Source organism: Cavia porcellus, unplaced genomic scaffold (assembly GCF_034190915.1).
Source record: "Cavia porcellus strain 051 isolate PalLab524CR breed Dunkin Hartley unplaced genomic scaffold, mCavPor4.1 scaffold_27, whole genome shotgun sequence".
NCBI lineage: Eukaryota > Metazoa > Chordata > Mammalia > Rodentia > Caviidae > Cavia > Cavia porcellus.
Window position 1 is genome coordinate 19,817,853 of NW_026947510.1, and position 26,675 is coordinate 19,844,527.

Consider the following 26,675-nt stretch of genomic DNA (forward strand, 5'->3'; position numbering starts at 1 on the left):
CTCTCATTGCTGAGACAAAATATCTGATGCCCAAAACTAAGGAAAGACAAGTTTATTTAGTTTACAGTTTTTGGAGGTTTCAGTTCATACTCAGCTGGCTGCAAGGCAGTATGATGTGGCTGAGGGACAACTATTCGATGCAGCTGCAAACAGTAAGAGCAAAAGGACAAAAGAGCAAAAAACATGCCTATTCCCTCACTTATAGTGTGTGCTGGCTTCATCCCTTGGTGGGTGCAGCACTCACACCACCAGTCCCAGCAGTAGACAACGAACCAATCACAAATGCTAAATTCAGCCACCTCCATGACTGCATGAGACTTGAGGGGCCACCTAGACACAAACTATAACACCACCCACACAGCAGGAAAGGTGGGTCAAGTCCTTTCATCTCACTTGATAAATGGATCTTAGTGTTCTTTCTGGGCATGCAGTGTGTGCTGCCCACAGAACCACAGAACTCCTGGTCTTCTTCCTTCATGATGCAGACATGAGATGCAGGATGGAGGGGACACCCCTCCATGGTCCCAATCCCTGGATACCTAAGTACTTGAGGAAGGCTCCTTAAATGTCATGATCTCTCTCATGATTGTCTCCCACAAATGGCTTCAGTGTCCTGCACCTTGGTGCTCACCAGCTATCACTAATATTGTGTCAGTGACGCAGCAGACCAACAGGATAGCTGCTGAGGTCAAGTCAGTGATGTAGTAAACCAACGAGAGGTCCACACAGCCCAGTTCCCTTCCATTGTCATGTCACAGAGCTGCCCAGGACAGACCCTAAGGCATGCTGGTGTCTGTCCCACGTGAATGTGAGCAGAACACTCCCAACTAAGCAGAGTGGGAAAAAGCACCTTGGTCACTAGGACTAGACCCCAGTGTATGCATGTCCTCTGGCCCTGCTTCTAGACTAACCACATCTCTCCTTGCCTGAGTGTGTGGTGCTGCACTGTTGTATTGTGACCACGACGTAGTTTCTGTAAGGACCACGTAGCCTGAAGAACATAACACTGCATCCAGAGGACCCATCCCTTGCTTTTCTACTGTAAATTTCTACTTTCATGTAATAGTAGCCAACTATGCATCTCAGTACCTTTCCCTGAGGGATACAGGAAGCAATCTATGTGTTTATCCACTTGATATAATAAACAGTAAGATGTGTACATTTTTGCAAAAGTGACAAAACAGGATTTTTACACACATTATGCTCCATTGAACTGGTCTTGTGTACGTTTGCTTGATTATCACAGAGGGTCCCATAGACCCATGGCACTTCAGAATTTGTTTTAAAAAAGTTTTCTTGACTTCTGGGAAGATGGCAGAATGTAAGCAACAGAGACAGAGCCTCTTTGAGAGTTGCCATCCAGACTTAGGAATGTAGCAATGAGACGAAGAGAAGATGGGGGAAAGTGGGTCCTCTGAACCCAGGAAGGATCTGAAGTAAAAATTGAAGCCCAAGGAAGAGCAAAGAGAAGAAGTTTAATGAAGAAGAAAGAGAAGGTAGCCAGCAGAATTGGGGCTCACTTTGTAGAAGGAGCAGTTGAAACCTGTGGACACACGGTGGCTGCTGTCAACTCCAGAAAGCTCCATGGGGAGACACAGCAGTAGCAACAAGTGGAACAAGGGAACAGTGGAGTTGAAGGACTGGACCAGCTGGTGGTGAGTGCTGAAGGCTCGATCACCCCCCATGAGAGCACAGTTGACCAGGAACCATCTTGGAGAAGGCCAGCTAAGCTCAGATCTCAGAACCACTGCTGAGTCCATCTAGCAGCGCCCAGCCCAACGAAGGTGCACTGACGGCTGCAGGCTGAACAGGCCTGGTCTTAGCCTCACATCCAGAAACCAGCCTGAACTGCGAGGGAAATAAAGGTGCAGGCTCACTGAGACTATCCACTGTGCTGCCGGAAAACTGCCACTGGGATAAATCAACACAGATCTTGACTCTGTATCCACAGTTTGTCTACCAGCAACAACAGAGACAAAACTGAAAGTGGACTTTTTTTCTTTTCCTCATGTTTTTCTCCTCCATTGTTTAACCTTGTTTTTATATGAGTATGAACATGGTGCTAGTTTCTTCTTCTTCTTTTTTTTTTTTTTTTTTGGTATTAAGAATTGAACTCAGAACCTTGCACTTGCCATGCAGAAACTGCACTGTTGAGCTACACCCCCAGCCCCAGATTCTAGTTTCTTTGTAGTTGTTATTCTGTTCTGCTCTTCCTTTTAATTCTTCCTTCTTTCTTTCTCTCCTGTCTTCTGCACCAGTTTCCCAAAGTTGGTGTGATCTTCCTTTGTCCTCTAGCCTTGCTCCTAATCTCTTCCTTTTCTATTTCTCTATTTTTCCCCTAATCCCTTTTACATTTCCTCCCCTGAGGATAAATTTGCTGTATTGCATAAAATTTTGTGGTTCCTTTTTCATATTGTTATATAACCACAAATCTAATTCATACGGTTAAACATGGCAAATCAATACTTACCACAGTTTGTCATTTTATAGGCTGTGTTTGATGCTAATGTTACTCTGATTATACCACTTTAGCCAAGATAACATAAGTGTTCTAACCAGTTATTCTTGGTATACCAAGACTGAGATTCCCCAAGTGTCATAAAAAGTGCTATAGGCCAGTACCAAAGAGCCAGGGGCTGTGCTAAGTAGGCAACAACTTCTTATCCCCAGTAAACTGAAGAGGTAGGGTCTTGCAATAGACTCAAAACCCAAAAGCCAGCTATACCTGGAAGACACCTCTGAGTAGTAGTCACTCCATAAAGGTTCTAAACACTAGCAATAAAGCAGCTTAGCATAGGCAATTTACAAGCATGAACACAGAAATTAAAATAAAAAATGGTAAGACACTTAGAATGCAACCCCAGACATCAGTTCACCAAAGGAAAACCCAGGAGGCAGTGAAATGGGACAATCTGAATACTACCCACCTGGCCTCTCTAAAATGGTAATAACAAGGCAAATGAATGAAGCTCTAGAAAAGAATCAATCTGAAATAACTTGCCAGACTTCTGGGAATATGGTAGAGCGGTAAGCAGCAGAGAAAACAGCCTCTCTGAGAGTCACCATCCAAACACTGGAATATAGCATCACGAGGAAGACAAGAAGAAAAGAAGTGGGTCCCCTGGACCCAGGAAGAATCTGAAATGTAAATTGAAGCCCACAGGAAAAGTAAAAAGAAAACTTCAAGAAAGAAGGTGATAGACCAGAACTGCTCCCATCTTCATCTGGTCCCTCCAGCTGGGCGCAGACCCATGGAAATTGCTTGGACTGCAGCGAGCCCGGTGAATCTGGTCTCAGGACAGTCTTGCTGACATTATCCACTACTCTGCCCGAAAGCAACTGCTGTCTTGCTGGGATAGATCAGCATGATTTGGTTGTATACTTGTGAACTCAGAGAAAATCCTGGAAATAGACTGTTTCTTTTTCTTTTTTTTTTTTTTCCTTTGTCTCATTGTTTTTATGAGTGTGAAAGTGGTTCCTAACCTCTTTGTGGGTGTGGTTCTGTTCTGTTCTTTCTTTTGTCTCTTCCATTTCTCTTTTCTTTCAGTCTTCTGCACCAGTTTCTACAACTGGTGTGATGCCCTTTTGTTCTCCAACCTTACTTCTAATCTCTTTCTCTTCTTCCACTCCTCTGTTTTCTCCTTAATCCATTTTAAATTTGAACCCTCGAGGACAAAATTGACACATTACAGACTTACACGTTGCATCTGGTTTGTTTTACCATCTTGTTATGTAATCAAAAATCTAGTTCATACGGTTAAAGGTTGCAAATTAAGTGTTAGCTCAGTTTGTTGTTTTTCTATGCTGTGATTGATGCTTTTGGTACCACTATGGCCAAAATTGACATAATTATTCTAAACAGCTGTTGGCCCTGGTATTCCATGACTGAGATTAACTAAGGGTCACAGAAAATACTGTGGCACAGTGCCAAAGAACCGGGGACTAGGCCAAGCAAGCAATAACTTCTCATCTCCAAGAAATAAAAGAATTGGATCAAACTTGTGAACAAATGGACTTAATGGATGTGTACAGAGTGTTCCACCCCACAACGTCAGAATACATATTCTGCTCAGCTGCACACAGGACACTCTCCAAAACAGACTATATCCTGGCTCATGAAACATGCTTAAGTAAATGCATAGGAATTGAAATTATCCCATACATACTATCAGACCACAACGCAATGAAATTGGAAATCCATGCCAAGAAAACCACAAGACTTTGATAAACATGGAAATTAAATAGCACCCTAAGGAATAACCAGTGAGTCACAGATGAAATTAAAGAAGAAATTAGACAGTTTTTACAAGTAAATGATAATGACCATACAATATATCAGAACTTGTGGGACACAATGAAAGCAGTCTTAAGTGGGAAATTTGTAGCAGTAAATACCCTTACCAGGAAAACAGCAAAAATAAATAACTTAATGTTTAACCTCAAACTTCTCGAAAAGGAAGAGCAGGCTAAATCAAAAGCTTATAGGAGGGAGGAAATTATGAAGACCAGAGCAGAAATTAACATAATGGAGACTAAAAAATAATACAAAGATTCAATGAATGAAAGAGTGCATTCTTTGAAAGATTAAATAAAATTGACAAACCCTTAGCTAACCTTAATAGAAAAAAAATGGAAAGAGAAGACTCAGATCCTTGCAGTTAGGAATAAAGAGGGCAAAATCACAATCACAGAAATCCAGAAGATCATCTATACCTACCTCAAGAACTTGTATTCTAATCAGATGGAAAATGCAGAAGAAATGGAAAGATTCCTAGATACATATTGTCTTAGTTACTTTTTACTCATCACTGAGACAAAATACCTGATGCACCAAGTTGGAAAGGAAAGGTTTATTTCCTACAGTTTTTGGAGGTTTCAGTCCATACTCAGTTGGCTTCAAGGAGGGTGGTGTGGCAGGGCCACAGTTCATGGCGGCTGCAAACAGCAAGGCAGAAACCAACAAGAGAAAAAGATACACCTTCTTCCTGCCGTTACATTGTATCCTGACTCAACCTCTAGGTGGGTGTAGCACTGACACCATCAATCCAAGAGCAAGACAATGAACCAATCATAAATGCACAATGCAAGTCATGAGACCTAGGAGCCACAGACATAAGCCATGACACATGAATTACCAAAGCTGAATCAAGAAGATATAAAAATCCTAAATAAATCAATATCAATCAATGAAATTGAAGTATAATTAAAAACCTACCAACAAAGAAAAGCCCAAGCCCTGATAAAGAATTCACTACTTATTCTACAAGCAATTTAGAGAAGACCTAATACCATTACTTTTCAAACTTTTTAATTAAATTGAAAGGGAAGCAGTACTTCCAAACTCATTCCTGGAAGCAAGCATTACCCTGATACCAAAACCAGAGAAGGACCCAACTAAGAAAGAGAATTACAAGCCAGTCTCCCTAATGAACATAGATGTAAGCATCCTTAATAATATACTGGCAAACAGAATGCAGCAAATCATCAAAGATTCTACCTGAGCAAGTTGGAGTCATTCCAGGAATGCAGGGGTGGTTCAACATACTAAATCAATAAATGTAATGCACCATATTAACAGAGCCCCAAAAGAAAAAGCATATGATGATCTCAATAGATGCAGAAATACTTTTGACAAAGTCAAGCACCCATTCATGATAAAAACTTGGAATACCGCAACCTGATAAAGGCCATCTATGACAAACCAACAGCCAACATCATACTAAATGGTCAAAAACTGAAAGCTTTCACTCTAAAATCAGGCACAAGTCAAGAATGTCCACTGTCATCAGTTTTATTCAATATAGTTCTAGAAACTTTAGCCAGAGTAATTAGACAAGAGAAAGAAATAAAAAAGAATAATGACAGAAAAGGAAGAAGTTACATATCATTACTCGCAAATGACGTGATTCTCTACTTATAAGATCCCAAAAAATCCACCAAAAGACTTCTAGATTTAATAAGCAACTTCAGTGCCATTCATGGATACATGGTCAACACTTAGAAGTCAATATCCTTCTGATACACAAACAGCAAATTCACTGAGAGAGCAATTAGGGGAACAACACCTTTCACAACAGCATCCAAAAAAATGAAATACCTAGGATTCAATCTAACGAAGGAAGTAAAATACCTCTACCTTGAAAACTACAGTACTCCAAAAAGAAAAGTTGAAGAAGATATTAGAGAAGGAAAAATATCGCTTGCTTTTGGGTAGGAAGAACCAATATAGTGAAAATGGCCATACCTCCAAAATTGTTACACAGATTTAATGCAATTCTGATCAAAATTCTAACAGCATATCTTACAGAGTTAAAGAAAACGATGTTAAAATTCATTTAGATCCAGAAGAGACTTAGAATAGCAACGGCAGTCCTGGGCAACAAAGGCCAAACAGCAGGCATCACAATTCCAGACTTGAAATTATGCTTCAAAGCTACTGTGATAAAAAAATTAATAAAAAAATCATGGTACTGACAAAAAAAAAAACAGACTCTGATCAATGGAACAGAGAAGATGCAGAATCAACTCCAGACATTCTCAGCCATCTTATCTTTGACAAAGGTGCTAAACATATTTACTGGAAGAAAGGTAGCCTCTTTAGTAAATGGTGCTGGAAAAACTGGCTTTGCACATGTTGAAGATTAAAATTGCACCTTTATCTTTCACGATGCACTACACTAAAGTCGAAATGAATCAGATCTATGTATTAAAACAATAACATCAAGTCTGCTGGAAGATAGGACAGGTAGAATTCTTGAAAACATTGGTGTGGGTAAAGATTTTATGAACAGATCCTGATCACACAGGAACTATCACAAAGAACAACTGGGATCTCATCTTGTTAAAAAGCTTTTGCACAGCAATAGAAACCACCAGGAGAGTGAAGAGACAATTCACAGAGGAGATGTTGATGTGTTGTGCAGCAGCTATGATGTCATTTGAAACACAAAGCATTGGCCAAGGTTTGTGTTTTACTTAATTCTAAACATGTGGTATAAATACTTTGACAATTTATGAAGAAAATAACAAAATGCAAAATACCATGAAGAAAGTTTCCTAGAGGATTGGGACTGGACCTCACATGACATCATTTACAGCAAAGGGAGAACCAAATGTTTCTGCCCAAGAAACTCTGCAAACAATTATGAAGCTCACTGGTGAGCTGACAGGTGCAACATCCCAAAGACCTCCTACATCAACAGGAAAACAAAAAGATGTCAACCGAGCCCTACAAGAAAGGATAGGAAAACCAAACACGTGCTGTCAGTTCAGCCAGTGCTTTTGTATGGAGCACACGGTTGTCGTCTGTGAAGACTGCTGTGGGTGTGCTAGTGGAAGCAAAGCTTGTTTCTGTTGCAGAGTTCTGTTGGTATTTTCACTGTAGTTCATATAGGAATTTATTTCTGGTATTATCTTTTAGGTTTGTAAGCAGGTACCCAGCTGATGTAAAATGTTATGCCTATTTTAAATGCACAATACATAGTAAGAATTTAACACTTTATTAATATTTTATATTCCTGGTAACTAAACACTGCATAATAGAAGAACCTCCTGGTAGAATAGCAAGACACTGAGATATCAAATGCATCCTACAAAAAGTCCAATAAAGCGAAACACACGTGCTGTCAGTGTGAGTGATACGTGGGTATGGAACTGCTGTTGTGGTGTGTGGAGACTGCCTTAGGTGTGATGATCGACGTAAAGAGTACAGTGGGCCCTCGAGTTATAACTGGCCTTACATGTGAGCAACCTGGGATATGATCGGAATCTTAGGGTACCACCCAAATGCCAGCCACTTGTGCAGTTGCAAACACTCACTGTGCCAGAACAGTATGTGTAAGCCTTCATAAGACTCAGATGCACATGGTTGTAGATGTGATTTTGGTCAGTGCTTCATGTAATTGCTATGGTTACTGCTATCAAAATGGTCCCCAAAAGCTAGAAAAGTACCTGCAGAAGGAAAGGAGGTAAAGAAAGCAATCACAATTGAAAGAATGGTGTTACAAGAATAGACAGACGCAGACAACTTTAGCCCAGTGTTTAATTCTGAAAAGGTTGAGAGGTGAGCCAGAAGCAGGTCCTAGTGGGCTGCAGACTCCCAGGGAGAGAAAGGATGCCAGAGGTTCCTGGTGCTCTTATGGGAGGGCACTCTCCTCCTAAACAGTAACCACCTTCCACTTCATCCTCCATCCTGCAAGCCAAAGGTATCAACTTGAACTATAAGTACATATGAAATTGTTGTCTTGGTACTAGGTACATCTTACAACTTTTTGGTGAATGCGCTAAGAAAATTACTGGTATTTGTGATAAATCACACACATTATACAACTCTTTTATTATGAAAAGGTTGCTTAAGGGTTGCTCTGGGAGGTTCAGAATGCAATTTGGGTATTTTTGTTATTTTTCGTGGGAAAAATAATCTCGACTCACGGCCTACTTGAGTTACAACCAGCCCTCTAGAACAAATGGAGCTCATAAATCAAGGGTCGACTGTAGTTTTTTGTAAAGTGCTATTGGTATTTTCATTGTGGTTCATATAAGAATTTATTTATGTTGCTCTTTTTTAGACTTTGTATGCCAGAAATCAGTATGACAATTTTGATACTTTTTTATAAACAATAAATATGAAAAATTCAACACTTTATTTTTGTGATTTGTCCCCTAAGTAGTCATTGTTTAATATAATAAAACTCATAAAAGTAAAATTAATAACTCACCAACAGAAATATTCTAAATAATAGACGTCGGTCTGGTAGATCCATGTGTCAGCTCCTTTATGACAAAACTAGTGTTACACTATATGCGCTACTACGGGGTGCTATGTGCTGCAACCCTCACATTGAAGTTCTCTAGAAAAGCAGAAGCAGCGGGGGAGGAGAGGAGAAGAGGGTAAGATCACTGTAGGAGTTGGCTCCCGCAGTCATAGGAGTCCCAAGGTGAAAGCTCTAGGTATGTAAGCAGGTGAGCGCTGGACTGCTTCTCCTTCAGGGGAACTCGGTGCCTTCCTGTCCACCCCATCAGACAGGTGGAGGCCTGCCCATGGTATGGAGGGTGATGCAGATGCCCACTGCCTCTTGACCCCTTAGTGGAGGTGACAGAATGAGCTGCCATGCCCCCACCATGCTCTAAGTCTGCAGATGCCAACATCAGAGCTGCCAGTTGGGTGCACTGCGTGGTCCTAACGTCTGCCTCTGGCTGCTCAGGCTCCTGGTGCTGATTCTGGAAGAGCAGGATTGGAAAGATCTGCAACAAAGACCTCCTCTATTCAGAAGTGGCACTGGGGAGTTGTCCCAGCTCAGGTAGAAAGGCCGGGCTTTGGTGACCCTGTCCTTTCCAGCTGCTGGCTGAGGGCATTTCAGAGAAGGACTCTGCCCAGAAGCTAGCAGAATGAGAACTCCCATCCTAAAGTGCAGATCTGAGTTGCAAGCCACAGCATCCATACCATAGGACTCTATCTGCTTTTTTAAAATAGTTTTTAAGTAGCTTTAAAATAGCTTTAATAGCCAGGCATAGTGGTGCACACATTATCCCAGCACTTAAGAGCCTGAGGCAGGAGGCTCACTGTGAGTTCAAGGGCAGCCTAGATTACTTAGCAAGACCCTGCTCAAAAAACCAAAAATAAATAAAGCACTAGCTTTATTGGTATATTATTCACCTAACATAAAATTCACTGCTCTTTATATATTCACAGAGTTGTGCAGCTACCACCCCATCTAATCCTAGAACATCCCATCACCCCGTGAAGAAACGAGGCCCACTGTCATCCCCAGCTGCCCCGATAGCTGCTGGACAGCTTTCTGTCCCTGAGGCAGGGCCTGCGTGACCTCACATGGAAACATGGCCACGCTGTGTGTACTGGTTCCCATTCTGCTTCTAAAGTGCAGCTCAACTTTTATAATTTGATCGCATGCTTTTGCCTTCTTGTTCAGTGGAAATTTGAAAGTAGGGACAGTAAGACAGACTCAGCAATTTATTTAAACATGTCACCTGGGCCGCGGATGTAGCTCAGTGGCATAAGCACCTGCCTGGCGAGCGCAAGGTCCTGAGTTTAAAAAAAAAAAAATCACCTAAGACACTTGTAAAATTCTAGCATTCTTTTCCTGAATAATCAGTGCAAGTACTGATTTTTAATTCCTCCAGTCATTGAAGCCACTTTGGCATCTCTAAAGTTCCTGAAACTTTGATAAGTAAAGCATAACTTAAATGTATGATTCTTTTGAGCTGTGGTAACACGTGGCCCCAAAACAAAAATCTGTCATTTCTAGGATATTCTATGGAAATGACCAGAAACTTACTTCTGTCCTCTGTGGAGCCAAAGCTAAGTAGAGGCTGAAAGCCTGTGAGTTTAGAACCATTCTAATGATGAATATTGAATATCTAGATTAAAAACACCGTTCTGCCTTTATTGGAGGCACTAATAATGGCATTTTCTTCTTTGCATAGATTTGTAGGCAAAGCTAGAAAACTCAGGCTTTGATAGTACATACTTAATAAATACTGAATTTTTTAAAAAAGTGATACAGGGCTGGGGATTTAGCTCAGTGGTATAAGCATCTGCCTGGCAAGCATGAAATCGTGAGTTGGATCCCCCGGTACCAAAAAAAAAAAGTGATACAGTGAGTTCTGATTATTAAGAAAGTTGGTCATACCTGGAAAAGTCTAGTTCTAAAATTTCATATATTTATTTGTTCAATTTTTTTCTGATTTTTTTCATTTTATTTTTTGAGACCGAGTCTCCCTAGTAGTTCAGGCTGTCCTTAAATTATGTAACCCAGGCTGGCCTTAAACTCAAGGTGATCCTGCTGCCTCAGCCTCTTAAGTGCCACCATGCCCAGGTTTCTTACAGTTCATATTTGCAGTTAAAACCTTAAATACTTGTTAAAAGAGTATAAAACAATGTCAGGTTGGTGGTGCACACCTGTAATTCCAGCACCGGGGAGACTAACGCAGGAGGATTGCTGTGAGTTCAAGGTCAGCCTGGGTTACATAATGAGTTCAAGGCCAGCCTGAGCTATACTGTGAGATCCTGTTTCAGTGGGGGAAAAAAAGATACGTATTTACCCAGAGAGTAGTGTAGTGAGCTGTCATGCATGCTGAGTATGTAGCTGGCAGTCAGGCAATGTTTGTGTAGATTTTTCTTAGGTCTCAGTATAGTTTAGGCTGGCCTCAGACTCACTGTGTAGCCCACACTGGCCTTGAATTTGTGGTGATCCTCCTGCCTCAGCCTCCTGAGTGCTGGGATTACAGGTGTTTGCCACTATACCCAACATGGAATTTTTCTGTTTTTTTAAAATTTATATTAAGGAAAACATTCTGGTTTCACCTGTATTGCTGACTTTTGACTCAGTGGTTTCCAGGTAAAATCAAATGCGTGGCTTGATAGACATTTTATTTCTGTATTTATCCTTTAGCAGCACAAGGTGTTTCAAATGCACTGGCAGTGGAATGGCGTGTGTAACCCATTCCCACTGCGCGAGCAATGACAGCGAGGTTGTATTGACCCAGATCCCGAGTCTTGATCTGTCTGAGTACATGCTTCATGCCAGGGGTCTGAAAGCGAGTGATTTACTTGGTTTCAAAAAGGGGAGGATGGGTTAGGGATATAGCTCAGCAACATAAGCACCTGCCTGGTAAGCGTAAGGTCGTGAGTTTGATTTCCAGAAAGAAGAAAGGGGAGGCTTCCAGCATGGGTGTGGCACCTGTGACTGTGTGATTTTCATTTTGTTTTATTTTTCACCAGGGGAAAACACCTATTATGTTTGTCTGCCCAACAGTCCCACAACATGAGACTTGTGTGACTTTAAATAGAGGTCGGGTGCCTGGATATTTATAAAATATAAATCATGTATATATATAAAATATGTTGTCTGGTTTTTTTTTTCTCTCAGATAGATAAAAGCCCAGAAGGACAGTTTACTCAGCTCATGACACTGCCCAAAACCTTACAGCAACAAATAAACCGCATCATGGACCCCCCTGGGAAGAACAGGGACGTGGAGGAGACACTGCTGCAGGTGGCACATGACCCAGACTGCGGTGATGTGGTACGCCTAGGTATGGCTGGGATGCCTCAAGAGCTTGGAGCTGCCTCTTTCTAACTGAGACCACTATTTGCTCTTTCTGGGCTAGCGAGTTGTTGAGAAATTGCCTCTGGGAAAAAGAAAATTACTAACAGCTTGTGGATTTCCAAATTGCACTTTTCACTTGTTTGAAGTAAAAGGCTTTTCAGGGGTGGTGGCCTGTAATAGCAGCACTCAGGAGGCTGAGGCAGGAGGATTGCTGTGAGTTTCAGGCCAGTCTGAGCTACAAAGTGAGTTTAAGGCCAGCCTGAACTGCGTGCAAAACTGTGTCTCAAAAAGACCAAAAAAAAAAAAAAATTATCTCAGCACTCAGGAGGCTGAAGCAGGAGAAGTGCTGTAAATTCAAGACCAGCCTGGGATACGTGGTAAAAACCTTGCCTTAAAAAACAAAAACAAAAACTAATAGCCTCAAAGTCAGGTGGTAGAAATAACTTTTTTTAGATTCCAGGTCCTAAATCACCTTCAAGGGAGAAACAGGGCTTCTTCTAAATCTGGGAGTGTAACTGCTAGGAGTCCCTTCAAAGCTGTGTCTGCTCCCCATGGTAATCCAGGCAGGAAGGACATTATGGCATTGTCAATGCTCATGACCTCAGGGAGCACAGCTGTTACCAGCCAGCTCCCCCTGGAGCATTTCAGACACTGGTCGCCGAGTCCTGTGCTGCAGGCCCCACTTCCCTGTGAGTAAATCATTAGGAAGTTGGGAGTGACTTGGCCACCCTCCTGCTGGCATCCAGTGACCATCTGTGAGCTCCCCAGGGTGTGTGTCCTGGTGTGTGTCCTAACCTGCCCCTGGCAACAGTGCATCACTGCTGGGTGGGTTGGGTGGGTTAGCTGGCTGGTTGGTTTTGAGACAGGGTCTTGCTGTGTAGTCAGGCTGGTCTCAAACTTGGGGTAACCCTTCTGTCTCAGCCTCCTAAGTGCTGGAATGACAGGTGTACACCACCACACCCAGCCAATACTGTCTTCTTGAGGGACTGCAAGACCTGTCCTATTGCTCCTCTTTGAAGTGTCTCCTCCATATGTTTTCAAAGTGAACTTCTTTTTCCTAGATCAGAGCATTTGACTTTTATCTCATCCCATGTAGGGACTGAGAAGCAGGAGCAGATTTAAATCCCTAAAATGACCCCTCTTGGGTAAGGTGAGGTGAGGTGGCCTAGGCCTTGAGCATGGCCACTCATAAGTGGTCACCCCAGTGTCCTGGCCTCAGCCTGCTGCTCTCTGTGTCCCTCCATGGCAGGGCATGGACCTCCACTGGAGTCCTAGACAGTTCCCATGGCTACCATCAGCTTTAGTCTCACGGCCCCTTTTGGTTCTTCCCCTTAGGGCTCTCAGCGATTGTGCGACCTTCTTGTATAAGACAGAGCGCCAAAGGCATCTTTACTGCAGGTAAGAGCTGTGTGTGGGGCCACAGCTCTGTCACCCTGGAGCATGGCCCATGTCGCTCACAGCCGTACAGCAAGGTATCTCAGTGATGTGCACACAGCCATCACGACAGTGTCACCCGGGGCTTAAGATGCAAGGTCATGTTTGGGAGCAGCTAAAGAGCTCCTGCTGTGCAGGCTCCCCCTGTATTTTGTTTTTAACAGCATCACACATACATGGAAAGATGGAAAGACAGCAGTACCTGTCCCACCATACACACCTGGATAGCTGCCAGCAGCCCTTGAGAGTTATTTGTGTTTGTTCTGCCATTTCTCCAAAGCCCCCTGGGTCCATCTGTTGCTGATCGTCATGGGATTAGAATCCACTCCTCTGGGGCTGGGGATTTAGCTCAGTGGAATAAGTGCCTGCCTGGCAAGCACAAGGTCATGAGTTCGATCCCTGGTACTGCAAAAAAAAAAAAGAATCCACTCCTCTGCCTGGCTTGCAGCCCACCCATTGAGTCTGTCTCAGAGCTTCGGCCAAGTTCACTTCAGAGTTTTAACATCATTCTGGGCCATTGGCCTACTTCTCCATCCCTGTAGGGAATATTGTCATCCTAACTCCCCGGTTTTGTTTTTTGCAATACTGGAGATTGAACCAGAGTCTTGCATAGGCTGGGTAAACACTCTACCACTGAGCGACATCCCCAGCTCTTTATATTTTATTTTGAGATACGGTCTTGCTAAATTGCTCAGGCTGGGCTCAAAGCTTGCGATCCTCCTGCTTCAGCCTCCGGAATGGCTGGGATCCCAGTAATGTGGCACCGTGCTGGGCTTCTGTCATTTGATTGGTGCAGGCTGTCATTTGGGAAAGCACACGACCCAGGAATTCCCTGAAAGTGTCCACATCAGATATGAATTTAGAGACCTGTATGTCTGAACATCTCCATTCTCTGCTCTCACACAGTTGATCCTGAATTGTCAGGACAGATCAGTCTGACAGATCATTCTCCCATACATTCTGAAATCATTGCTGCAATATCCTCTTACCTTTAGTACTACTGTTGAAGTCCACAGCAATTCTGAGTCTTAATCTCTTGTGTTTTCTTTCAAGAAATTTGGTCTTGGTTTTCCCCGAGAGCTCTACAGTCTCAGTGACGTGCCTTGCTTCCTGATTTTATCTGTGTTACTGGACAATCAGAGCCCTTTCACTTTGCTTTTTTTTTTTTTCCAGAGGGGAGGATGAGACGGTCTCACTGTGTAATCCAGGCTGGCCTTGAACTCACTATGTAGCCCAGACTGGCCTAGAACTCACAATGATCCTTTCACCTCAGCCTCCCGACGCTGGAATTACAGATGTGTACCACCATGCCTAGCTTACTCTTGCAGTTTGGAAACTTAGCATATAAGAATACTGCACAAAAAAATTTTTGTTGTATTTTTTTTTTATTTTTTTGAGACAGAGTCTCGGTAACTCCAGCTGGCCTTGAACTTACTAGATATCTCAGGCTGGCCTCAAGCTCACAGAGATCCTCCCGCTTCAGCCTCGCGAGCACTGAGATCATAGATGTGTGCCACAATGCCTGACTTCCTTTATTCTTTAATCTCATTCCATCTATTTTCTCTGTTTTCTTTCTGAAACTCCTTGGGCTTTCTTTCTGTTGTCTCCTGTCTGATATCTCTTTGGTTTTTTGCTCTGCTTTCTGGGAGGTTTTTCTAACTTTAGTTTCCAAATGCTTCTGTTGATTCTATCTGATTCCCTGCCCGCACACCCTCCATGCGGGGGATGGAACCCAGGTCTGGCACACGCTGGGTGGTGCTCGCCGCCAAGCCCCGGGCCCAGCCCCTGGTGTCCTGGCTCTGACTTCAGCTGTTTTGTTCGCTCTTGTTTCATTCCTTCGCTTTCCCGGCCTGCTGTTGCTCAGTAAGTACCTGCCTCTGCACGCAGAGCCACACGGCCCTCCCCTGCAGCCCTGCTCCCCACCGTCCCCACGCGGTGTCTGAGAACGCTCTTTCTCCCTGCTCCCTATGCTCCCAGGCACTGGGCGGCCCTTCAGTTCAGTCTTCCCCACAGAATCACCTCTTGACTGCCTTCAGGTCCAAGTTCCTCAGGGTGCAGAAGGGAATGCAGCACCTCCTTGTCTTCCAGAGGCTCCGAATGTGGAAGGAGAAAAGTGTGTCAGTAGAAATTGGCATTGTGGGCCTGAAATAGGGCGTGATCATTCTGCTGGAACCTGTGGCCTCGGGGTTGCAGCCTCCTGGGAACGCGACACAGGGTCACCCTCCTGGATTTGGGAAAGATGCAGCAGATACTTAGCAGCGCTTCTGACAGATCTGTGGCTGTGAAGCCTGCCCTCCACGCAGGCACATGCCCTGCCCCTGCAGTCCCATGACCCCCCTCTCCTCTGCCCCTGCTTCCCTGACCATCTGCAGTGAGGTGTGCAGTCTGCTCAGACCCAGGCTGGCCGGCCGCTTTGGTCTTGCACGTTGCCACCCCCTTGGTCCTCCCCGGGTGACGTTTTCTTGATTCTTAGCTTTCCATCTTATACAGAATTATTAGCATTATTATCCTGTTTTTAGTTGTGATGATAGTGTTCTTATGGTGTTTTTCTTTAAAAACTCTTTTCTTACAAAGATAGACAATTATACAATAACTGTTGCTGATGAAATGATGCGATGCCTGAGAGTTGCTTCTGAATAGAAGGAGGGAGGTGGCAAGGTGTGGGTAACACAGGACCGCCTGTGAGCTTGGCTGTTGGAGCTGGCTGTGTGTTCGGAGGGAATGTGTTGTAGGTTCTGTCCTTTTTATAAGCTGGAACTTTTCACTAATGAGACTCGAAAGCTCCATTATCATCATCCTCATCACGCAGCTCTCAATGTCTCCACGGGGAAACAGACTTTGTCCTCCTCCCCGAGTCACTCTCCTCCAGCAGAGGGCAGCGGGTCCCCGCAGCTGCAGTCCGTGCCACACTGTGCCGCCTGAGACTCGAGGGGCCAGAGTCGGCGGGCCCTTGGCCTGTTCAGCTGCGGTAGTCAAGGCTGGGGTGCAGACTGCCAAGCACCGTGCCAGGGCAGAGACCAGCGCCCGCACCAGAATTGAACCACTGGGAACTGTGAGGCAGGTTCCCTCCTTTTCCTGAGTTCTAGTTTCATAGGGCTAATTACCCTGCCCCTTCAGGGCAAGAATCACACCTTAGGACATCTAGAAGCAGGTGCTTCAGGGAGGTAATCGGAGGTGTCCCAGCGTCTCCTTTGCACCCGCCTGCCTCTGGCACCTTCCGCCATCCCCAGCTAGAATAGGCGCACCACCACAGTGCGGAGTGGTCATTCTGAGCGGCATTTTCCTGGGAGGTTCCTGCTGTCCTCCAGCCCCATCTCTGTGGCCGGAGCCTTGTTCTGCCTCACCTTCACTAGGCCCTTTTCCCCGAGGTCTTCCAGTTCCTCAGGTGTTTAGCCAAGGATGAGGACTCCAGGGCACACCTGGTTTCATTTTGTTGTTTCTTGAGACAGGGTCTCACTGTGCAATCGAGGCTGACTTGGAACTCACTGGGTGACCCAGGCTGGCCTCAAACTCACGGCAACCCTCTGCCTCAGCCTCCTGAGTGCTGGGATTACGGGCATGCACCACCTGGCTTGGTTTTATTTTGTTCCACTGTAGCCATCACCCTCCTTCCAGCACAACTTCTTACACATAGCAGGAGAAAGGGTCTGTTTCCCGCGTGGCCTCAAGTGTATGCACCCGGGGCCTACATGTGCATCCTGAACTTGGATGAGCCTCACTTTGCTCCCAGCAAAGATAGGACCCAGGCATCAGTCCCAGCTCAGCAGATTATATATGCATCCTGGTAAATGGTGTTGGAAAACCCACAGTGTGTTCTCAAGCAGTCTACTCTGTCTTGATTAGTTCCCTTGAAATACCCTGGCCATCAGATGTGCCCGTGTTTGAATAAGAGTGCAGAAATAGACTGCAGAAGTGTTTCCAGAGCCACATGCTGTGCTCTTCTGCTTTGGCCTGGGAGTTCCTTCAAGGTCTCAGCCCAAGATAGCATCGTGTGGTTCTCATCTGGTAGCAGGTTGGATGCCGAAGCTCATGCTTGGGGCAGCCAGAGCTACTGTATCCTGGCACCTACCTTGGCACCCTCATGGTGGCAGCAGGTGCCATGTGTCACCTCTCAGGCCAGTCACAAAAGGCCAGCCAAGCACACTGTCACTTCCTAAGCTTTTAAGAAGTTCCTTGTCCAACTGGAGAGAGGTGTAATGTGCTGCTGGGGGACACACACGAAGTGGGGCAGCAGTGACCATGAACCGAGGTACAGAGGGGCTGCAGGGATCACGAGGGCTTGCTTCACCTGGATGTGTAGAGAGGGTCCCAGTGGGATTGGGAGGGTGGGGAGGGGAGGAGGGGCCAGACTTGACCCCAGGCCCTGGCGTGGGAATGGTGGGGGGTGAAGAGTCCAGGTTTTGAAATCTTTGTTTTTCCCTACCTCATGTTCTAGCCAATCAGAGTTAACTCTGGGGAAAGACACCTGTTTACTCTCTGACTTCAAAGGACTCGGCTGAATCACCCAGACAGGTCTTGTCTTGTGCTAAAAAGGCCCAGTTCTGCCTCAGCTGAGCCTCCTCACCCTGACCTGAAGCCTGGCAGAATAGATCCTCGCCATCCTGTCTGAGTTCTTATGGCTAACACGCCTTGATTTTCTTACCTTCCTGTTAATGTCAAAGATTTTTCTGGTGATGTATTTATCAACGAGCCTGGGCGTCCTAAAGTAAGTTGGCCTTCTGTCCCGGAGGAGCCTTAGTGTGAGATGCAGGACTCTGTTGGAAATTAAGTGAAGAGTGCTTGGGGGCCCTCAGAGCTCTCTGAAGATCGGTTTGGGCAGGCACCTGTCACTGCTGAGTCACAGCCGTGCCTCTTAGTGTGGCCTGGGGAAGTGGTGATGGTGGTGGCAATGGTGAGAAGGCAGTCAGAGTGCAGCTTCTCTCTCCTCAGGCTGTCTTCCCGCAGAAGTGGCTGATAGGGGTTCCAGGGAGTGTTCAATTCCTAAATGACCATCCTTTTTCTAGAAAGGAAAAGCAAGCTTAACATAGGACCTGTGGACCCGCCGCTCTGAGAGCAGAGGCCTCTTGAGGTCCGTGCTGGCACCCCTGCTGGTGCACACGAGCCCATCTGTTCTCCACTTCCTCTCGGTCTGCACTGTGTCTCCTGCCCCTCGCTGTATCCCAGCAAGGGGCACCATTGGGGCCTTGCTGTATCCCAGCAAGGGGCCAGGCCGTCCTCACACGGGGTCTGTGCAAGCACCCAGTGCGCCTGCCTGCAGGAAGCGCTACTGTTTCTGTAGCTGTCACAGGTGCATGTACGCATGTGCATGCAGAACCTCACGAGCCGAGCTCACGTGCAGCAGCGCCCTGCAAGACTGAGTGCTTTGTGACCTTTGCCTCTCAGGGCTTGGGCGGCTGAATGCTGGCCTCATCTTGAGGTTTTAATCTTAATTTCCTGATAAACAAGGAAACTTTTATGTGTTTATTTGGATGTCCTCTGTGGAGAAGTGTCTGATTTGATTTTGACTCATTTTTCTATTAAGTTGTTTTTGCTTTTTCTCTCTTGCTGGGGAGGGAACTCCAGGCCTTGTGTGTACCTAGCCTGTGCTGAGTTACACACACACACACACACACACACACACACACACACACACACGGGATCAGCACTGCTTCTTGGGAAACATGGAACACAAAAACCGCCACTTGGGGGTTGTTATTCTTTCAGTAGTACCTGTGATGAGAGAAGCTTTTCATTTCACCAGGTTCTTCATGCACACAATTCCATGTTTATCCATTTTGTTCTTGGTTTCTAGTTTTCTGTGTTCTGTTTAGAAAATGTTTATGTATTTCAGATTCACCAAGTCAGAGACCTTGCCTTTGTTAAAATTAGGCCATCAAGGCAGGAAAGACCCTTCTGCTCTGTGAGCTCTTAGTGCCTGGCAGATCAGGGACCCCCGTGAGCTGTGCAGGCACCTTGGCCCTCACACAGCCAGCAGCTTCCTGCGATCCACTCAGTTCACCTGATGCCCTGGCCTGGCTTCAGACATCTTGATAAAGAACTCTGAATAGTTCACAGGATAGGGAAGTGGGGCCCAGAGAAGGGGAGGCGCACTACCACAAATGTGGGGTGCCAGCAGGGTCTGAACCCCGGGTGGGGACGCTTGCCCCAGTGCTCCTTCCTGCAGAGCACCTCACTGCTCTGGGTGCTGGAGGCAGTTTGTGTTGAGGAGTGGGCTCCATGGGGCGCTGTGCTACATGCACTATGGATTGACCTGGATTGACGGCCCTTTCTGGAGCCTGGGACTCAGTGTCACCATGTCACTGGGACTCAGTGTCACTCAGTGTCACCTCTGGCTTGAGGTGTGACTGAGCACCGGGGGTGCCGAGTTGAACCCTGCACTGCAGTGCTAAGTTATGGTCAGGCTTCTGGTTAGCTCCAGGTGTGATTTTAAAAGCACCTCATGGCCGGGTGTGCTGGTGCATGCTGCCCAGCACTCAGGGCTGAGGCAAGAGGGTCACCGTGAGTTCGAGACCAGCCTGGACTACACATGGGCTAAAGGTCAGACTAAACTGCATAGTAAGACCTTTCACAAAAAATAAACAAACAGCACATTACAAATCCATTCCCACCTCTGCATTCACAGTTTTATCAGGGAGACTCCGGGGATAAAATGAGCACTTCCAGTGACAGGGCCACTCTTCCAAGAGGCCTCTGGAGCGAGCCTGTCTGAGTCATGTGCTTTTCCCAGGCTTGAGCAGAGAGCCAAGTGCAGTCAGGGTTTCACACTGACACACTGAGGATGCTGTCCTAACCACTGCCACAAGTGGAATTTGTTGTATGTCTCATCTGCCCCACCTATTCGACACCTTTCCTGAGCCCCCAGAGCCCCTCCCTCTGATTGCACCCTGTGCTAGTGATGCAGAGAAGGTGCCAGAGCCAGCTGTTGGAAGGGGCTCCTTCCATCCAGATGTCAGAACATTTGCTCTGCTGCTGGGTGCCACTGGGTGCTGTCCTAGGAGACAGCAATGCAGGGAGGAGTGGGGTCAGGTCACTTTCTCAGGGGCTTGCAGTCCAGGCAGGACAGGTGAGGTGGCGGGCTCCAGACTGAGCTGGGCCTCGAGGGATCCCATCTTAACGGGAGTGGAGATGCAGCGTTCATGATGGCACGGGTGGCAAGGCAGGGAGCACCAGTGGGCAGAACACAGCATCTGCCATAGAGAGGCTGTTCCACCTCTGTCCCTACACAAGCAGGACAAAGGCGCTTATCCCAAGGACTCAGGCACTTTCGGCATCAATGTCACATCCCCATGTCAGAACCTGGCCCCATATCAGTCACGTGACCCCCAGCCAGCCCATCACTGCACCCCAAAGACAGCCTGTGATGGAAATGTCACCAACTCAGCGACATGCCCACCCCGCACCTGCCAAACCTCACCCTCTTTTCTTTTCTCTTTTAGGCTTGAAGAAATCAATGATTTATAGTTCACTAAAACTGCGCAAAATGTGGAAAGGATGGCTGAGGAAAACCTGATTTGACTTTTATATATGTATATATTATGGTTGATGAATAAAGTGTTTGATCTTTTTTGACAGAGCAGTGTTTGTTACTTTGACCTCTTGCTTGAATTTGAAGAGAATATGGTCTGTATAATATTGATTTTATTTTATTTTTATTATTTATTGTTTGGTTTCTTCAGACAGGTTCTTACTATGTAGTCCACAATGGTCTTGAACTTACTGTGTAGCCAAGGCTGACCTTGAACTCATAATGATCCACCTGCCTCGGCCTCCTGAGTGCTGGGATTACAGCTGTGCACCACCACACGGCAGGGACTTCTGAAGCACGCCCGGGAGAGAGAGGGGGGAGTCTCTTCAGAAGCTCCTAGACCAGCCGGGAAACTTCCAGCAGCCTTTGCCTTCCTGGGCTCAGAAAGGGATGTCCACCCCTGAGCCGGGAAGCTGCCTGAGGACGGGGCTGGGCTGCTCAGCTACAGTGGACACCCAGGCAGAAACCCAGGGAGGGTTAGGAGGCCCCCGCAGCCACCGTGTGCGCTGTGTCCGGGTCCAGTCGCACCTCAGGTTCTCATCTTCTTACAGCTGTGTCTCCATGGCTTGGTGCTCAGTGCAGGTGCTCAGGATCTCTGGCACCTTCACACCACGCCTTTGTACTCACTTCTTAAGTGCTCTTCCACCATTCAAAAGCCACTCTTCCATCAGCAGTGGATCTGCCATCACACAGATAGGCTGAGAAGGAAGTGTGTGTCTCCAGTGGTAAACCGTCACTCCCTGGCAAGCTGGGCACCTCTGGTGGCACGCACAGACATCTCACATGAAGAGGCAAGAGGTGGCAGGCGTTTCACCAGCACCCTCTGCCTGTTTCTAAATGGCGCCCATTTCTGTCGGATACTGGAGGATTTAACTGCAGCAACCAAACCACTGACCTGGGCCGAAGGCAGTGTGTTGGAGTGGGTAGGCAGACACGATGTCCTAGGCAATAAGCCTCGGGTGGGGGGAATGTGGGCAAATGGGACCACTGACTAGCCACGGGACTGTGGCCAAGTCCCATAGACTTTGAGAGTAGTTTTGCCCTCTATGGAGATATTCCGAGCTGAAGCTGGCCGTGAGATACACTGTCGTCATTCAGTGGTTATCACTCTTTTGTATTACAGTTCTAGTACTTTTCTAGTACTTTCTTCTTCAGCGGGGAATCAGATTCCCTGTTGCTAATAGGACCAAGTAGGAAGGACTCTCGGTGCCTAACTGGTTACAACCTTAGCATGTTTCGTGTTATTTTTCTGTCCCCCGTAACTGATTGCTGCTTTGTATCCCAGAGTAGACGCATTGCCAGGTAGAGTCTTGGTCCAGCCTGAGCGCTGGCTTCCCTTTCCAGACATTAAGCAGGAACTTCTGGGGTGGGGTGCTGGCCTGGGGCCCTAACTCAGTGAGTAGCGTAACTGGGACCAGAGCCCAGGCCTCCGAACTGCTGTCCGTGCCTTTTCCACATGCTCTGCAGCTCTTGCATAAAATAAGTACCTGAATCTTGATGTTTCTCCTCTCCAAGACCCATTCTTACCTTCCTCTCCCTCAGCCCATCCTGAACTAGGTAGAGCGATGTCTCAGTTGGGATTCATTGAACAGGTTCACAGGAAAGGTGAGTCTGCTGCTGAGCAAGTGGAACTCACAGACTGGGTCCAGAAGACCTGAGAAACACGTCCTTGCATCTGATCCCAGCTCTGCCTCTTTCCAGCTGTGTTGTTGGGCGCCATTTATCCCCTCAGAGCCTCCATTTCTGTATCCATAGCCATGTCATCTGCAGGGTTGGAATCAAATGTGACAACCACCATAAAAGCACCCAGTGTGGCATCAGCCCTTAGCACATCTCTAAGGAGTTCTGCTCTTATTTAGCTCAGCAGTGAGCTCAGCTGGCTAGAGTGAGCCCACACACTGGTCGGGAATTAGAAACCAGCCCAGGTACATCAAAGAGGAGAAACTGGTTGCAGAGCTGCTGGAAGGCTGAAGAACAGGAGGAAGCTGTGCTGGAGAGGACCTACAGGCCCACACCTGCCCAGAGCAGATGCAAACACTCACTGCGGTGATTGCAAACACACACAGGTCCTCCTCCCCTCAGCGGTGGATTCCAGTTCTCCTCCTTGACTATGAGCTGGTGTGGTGACTTGCTTCTGACAGAGGCAAGCAGCAGACAAGACGCCCCATGACTTCACTTCTGGCAAGATGGCACCGCATCACCTGACTCTGCGGTGCTTGCTGTTGGAACCCAGCAGCTGTGTCAGAGCCAAATGGGATGAGTGTCAGCTGGCACCAGGTGGCCTGCCAGGGGGAGGGTGTGAGTCAGGGGTAGGATAACTCACGGTGGCTGGCTACAGAGACACCCGACAGGGACCCCTGGCTGGGCCCTCACAGCAACCAAAGCCTGAGGGAGAAGAAGGAAATGAACATTGCTTGAGACCCAGAAGTCTAGGGAAGATGCATATGTGATGTGCCTGGCATGCTGCCCCCACCCCCACCAGAGATGCCACAGAGGGACCACCACCGCCCACTCACCACTTGGCAACACCAAGTTGCCCTCCACACATCTGATGGAATGAGCTTCACACAAAAAATGACACTCTGTGCAGCAGAACAGGCTTGAGGTCCTCCGTCACTGTCCCCATGCTGGGTAACACTAAGCCCCCTTTGATTGCAGTCCCAGCTGAATGTTGCATAACTTGGAAACAAGCTCAATGGTCACCCAGCTCCCTACAGAAAACACAGGAAGGAAGGGGCCTCAGACATCCCTGTGCCTGTACAAATGCATCCTCCTCGGCTTTAACTTTTTTGGTTTCTGGAGACGGTGTCACTTTGTAGTTCAGGCCAGCCTTGCGCTCTCAGCCATCCTCTTCCCTCGGCCTCCCAAGAACTTGTTTTTAAACCTGGTCATGGCACATAACCAATACCTAGAATACATAAAAACACAAATAATTAGATCCTCAAAGTGAAAAATACAGGCCACTGAAATGACAGCCACTTCTCAAAAGAAGTACCAATGGCTGATAAATATGAGAAAAAATGTTCAGCATCACTACCTATGAGACAAATGCCAATTAGAACACTGAGATTCTACCTTACTCCAAAAAGAAGGGCCATCATCCAGAAATCAAATTATAACAAGTGCTGGAGAGGCTGCAGGGAAAAGAGCCTTTCTCCACTGTTGGAATGTAAAGTGGCACAAGCACTGCGGAGATCAATGTGAACATCCCTCATATGCCCACCAGCAGGTAAGTGGATAAAGAAAACCCAGTATTTCCATAAAGAAGGACAAGCTTGAGTCATTTGTAGGAAAGTGGATGCACCTTAATGTTATGGAGACCGAGCCAAATGTGGTAGCTCACACCTGTAATCCCAGCACTCGGGAGGCTGAGGTGGGAGGATCCTTGCGAGTTCGAGACCAGCCTGGGCTACAAAGTGAGCTCAAGGCCAGCCTGAACTGCATAGCGAGACCCTGTCTCAAAAAGACAAAAAAAAAAAAAATGTGATGGAGACCGTAATGTTAAGTGAAATAAATCACACACACAAACTTGAATATCACGTTTTCCCTTATGCTAAAAACCGGAAATAGAAATGAAGAGCAAAATAAAAGATAGATACTACGAAACAGCAAGGTAGGTCTTTTACAAACAGAAAAGTGACCAAGAGATGGAAGCAAGAGAGGGGGGATGAGATAAAAGATATGGTATGCATGGGCCACTCCCCGTGATGAATGTAATCATTGTGTACTGCAAACGTGTTCTAATAAGAAACACAAAATTTTTGTTAGTGTGGTGGCGCTAATCCTAGCACTCAGCAGGCTGAGGTAGGAGGATCACTGTGAGCTCAAAGCCAGCCTGAACTACATAGTGAGATTCTGTCTCAAAACAAAGCAAAAACCAATACAACAAGCCATGATATCAGAGCGGATGCTTGTAAGTAGTTTCTCTCATTTTCCTGTGCTCTGGCCCTGTTGTCTAGCCCACCCTTCTGCATAGGCGTTGAAGTGAGCCCAGGCCACAGCGCTGAAGTGCTGTCCTTGGTACTTCTGTGGGGCTGCCCCTGCCTTGGTACTGTTTCCTGCCCGACATGCCTCCACACTCACAGCAGAGGAGTCCAAGTTTCATTCAGGACAACACTTCTGAGCCAAGTGTGGTGGCGCATGCCTGTAATCCCTGCACTCCGGAGGCTGAGGCAGGAAGGGTTTCAGGAGTGGAGGCCAGCCTGGGCCCCTGAGAGAGACCCTGTCTCAAACGAAACAAAATCCTCCCATGAACTGATTTATCCTAACCCTGGGAAGTGGGGACTAGTCGTGCTCTAAGCTGACAATGAGGAGTGAACTTCAGAAGTGGAGTGAATCACCCCACATCCCTCATCCAAGGTCAAACCCACTCCTTCAAATGGTGTCATTACCATAACCAAGCACACGATAGGTGCTCAGGAAATTGGAGCTGTTACTGCTGGAGCTACTTTCTGTCCTAGCACAATCCATCTTTCAGTCCCTGTCCTATACAAACAATCCGTTAGCCAGTGGTGGTGCATACTCAGGAAGCTGAGGCAGGAGGACTGCAAATTTGAGGTCAACCTGAGAACTTAGGAAGACCCTGTCTCAAAATTTAAGAAAAAAAAAAAAGATCCAGGATGTAGCTCAGGAGTGCAGCACTCGCCTAGCCTGCGCAAGACCTTGAATTCAAGCCTCAGCATCACAAAAAAGAAGTGCTTTGTTGCAGCTGCCTCGGGTTTGCAGAGGGTCCATGGCCAGGTCCTGGGTTGCAGTGCTGGTGAGTCTTGCAGGAGCAGGGTGCTGTGTGGGGCTGAGTCTTCAGGCCCCCACTCACCTGAGCTATGATTCCAGTCCTGATTCAGAAGCCACTTCCTGTCTGCCACCCCATGCCACTGGGCCCAGCCCTGTGATGTGGACGGACCCCTCTGCAACGATCCCTGACCACCCTGTGTCTTATCATCACTGGCCATGACTCTAAAGATGCCCAATGGCCTTTCTGTCTTCTTTATCCTGAGATTCAGTGAGGCTGTGGAAAATGACTTCTCTGAGCAGCTCTGAGAAAGGATGCAGGACTCACCAGGATTGGTAGAAAGCTTAAAAACGACCACACTTTCCACAGGAGATAAGTAAGTCACAGACAGAGCAGACAGTGCTGCAAGCCACGGCTCCAACTTCCTACCTCATGTCGCCTTGTCCCCACTCAGCGCAGGGTGAGCTGTGACAGAACTCAGCTTGAAAGGGCCAGATCTCCAGACTCAGGATTCTTTTCAGAAATCACAGTCCATTCCCCTAAATGCGGCTGCTGCCTCTGACAAGCTCCTTGTGCACTCAGCTCATCCTGTGTGCCAGCCCTATCCTAAGGCGAGCTACCTGCCAAGAATGTCGTTTCCAGTTGCAGTGGGCTATGCAGAGTGGGTCCCCGATGCGGCTGCTAGGAGAGCAGGGAAGGTCTAGAGGCTGTGCTTAGACAACAGGTTAGATTCAGCCACTTCCGGTCCACTCTACCAGGGAGGGGATGCAGGGACCTCGATGGCAGCTCCTGTGGGCTGGCCTCGGGGAGCTTGGAGGACAAAGGCAGGAGGACAGAATCCGTCCTCACTCATGGTGATGCAAGACAAAGAGCGATCAAATTCCTTCATCAACCAAGTTAGTCACATACGTAACAG

At 46.7% G+C, this 26,675-nt stretch overlaps 1 protein-coding gene across 3 annotated transcripts in view; it reads left to right on the plus strand.

Annotated features, from left to right (window-relative positions):
- Tamm41 (TAM41 mitochondrial translocator assembly and maintenance homolog) overlaps window positions 1-21,073 on the plus strand; it is a 42,718-nt gene extending 21,645 nt beyond the window's left edge. For 2 of the 3 annotated variants that reach the window (XM_003462728.5, XM_023561921.2), the window contains exons 6-8: window positions 11,889-12,054; window positions 13,404-13,466; window positions 20,939-21,073. In XM_003462728.5, coding sequence (XP_003462776.1) covers window positions 11,889-12,054; window positions 13,404-13,466; window positions 20,939-21,012 — 303 coding nt within the window. In that variant the 3' untranslated portion in view covers window positions 21,013-21,073. The remainder of the gene's footprint in view (window positions 1-11,888; window positions 12,055-13,403; window positions 13,467-20,938) is intronic. The other variant, XM_013144498.3, reaches the window with a different exon arrangement.
- Window positions 21,074-26,675: the final 5,602 nt, after the last annotated feature.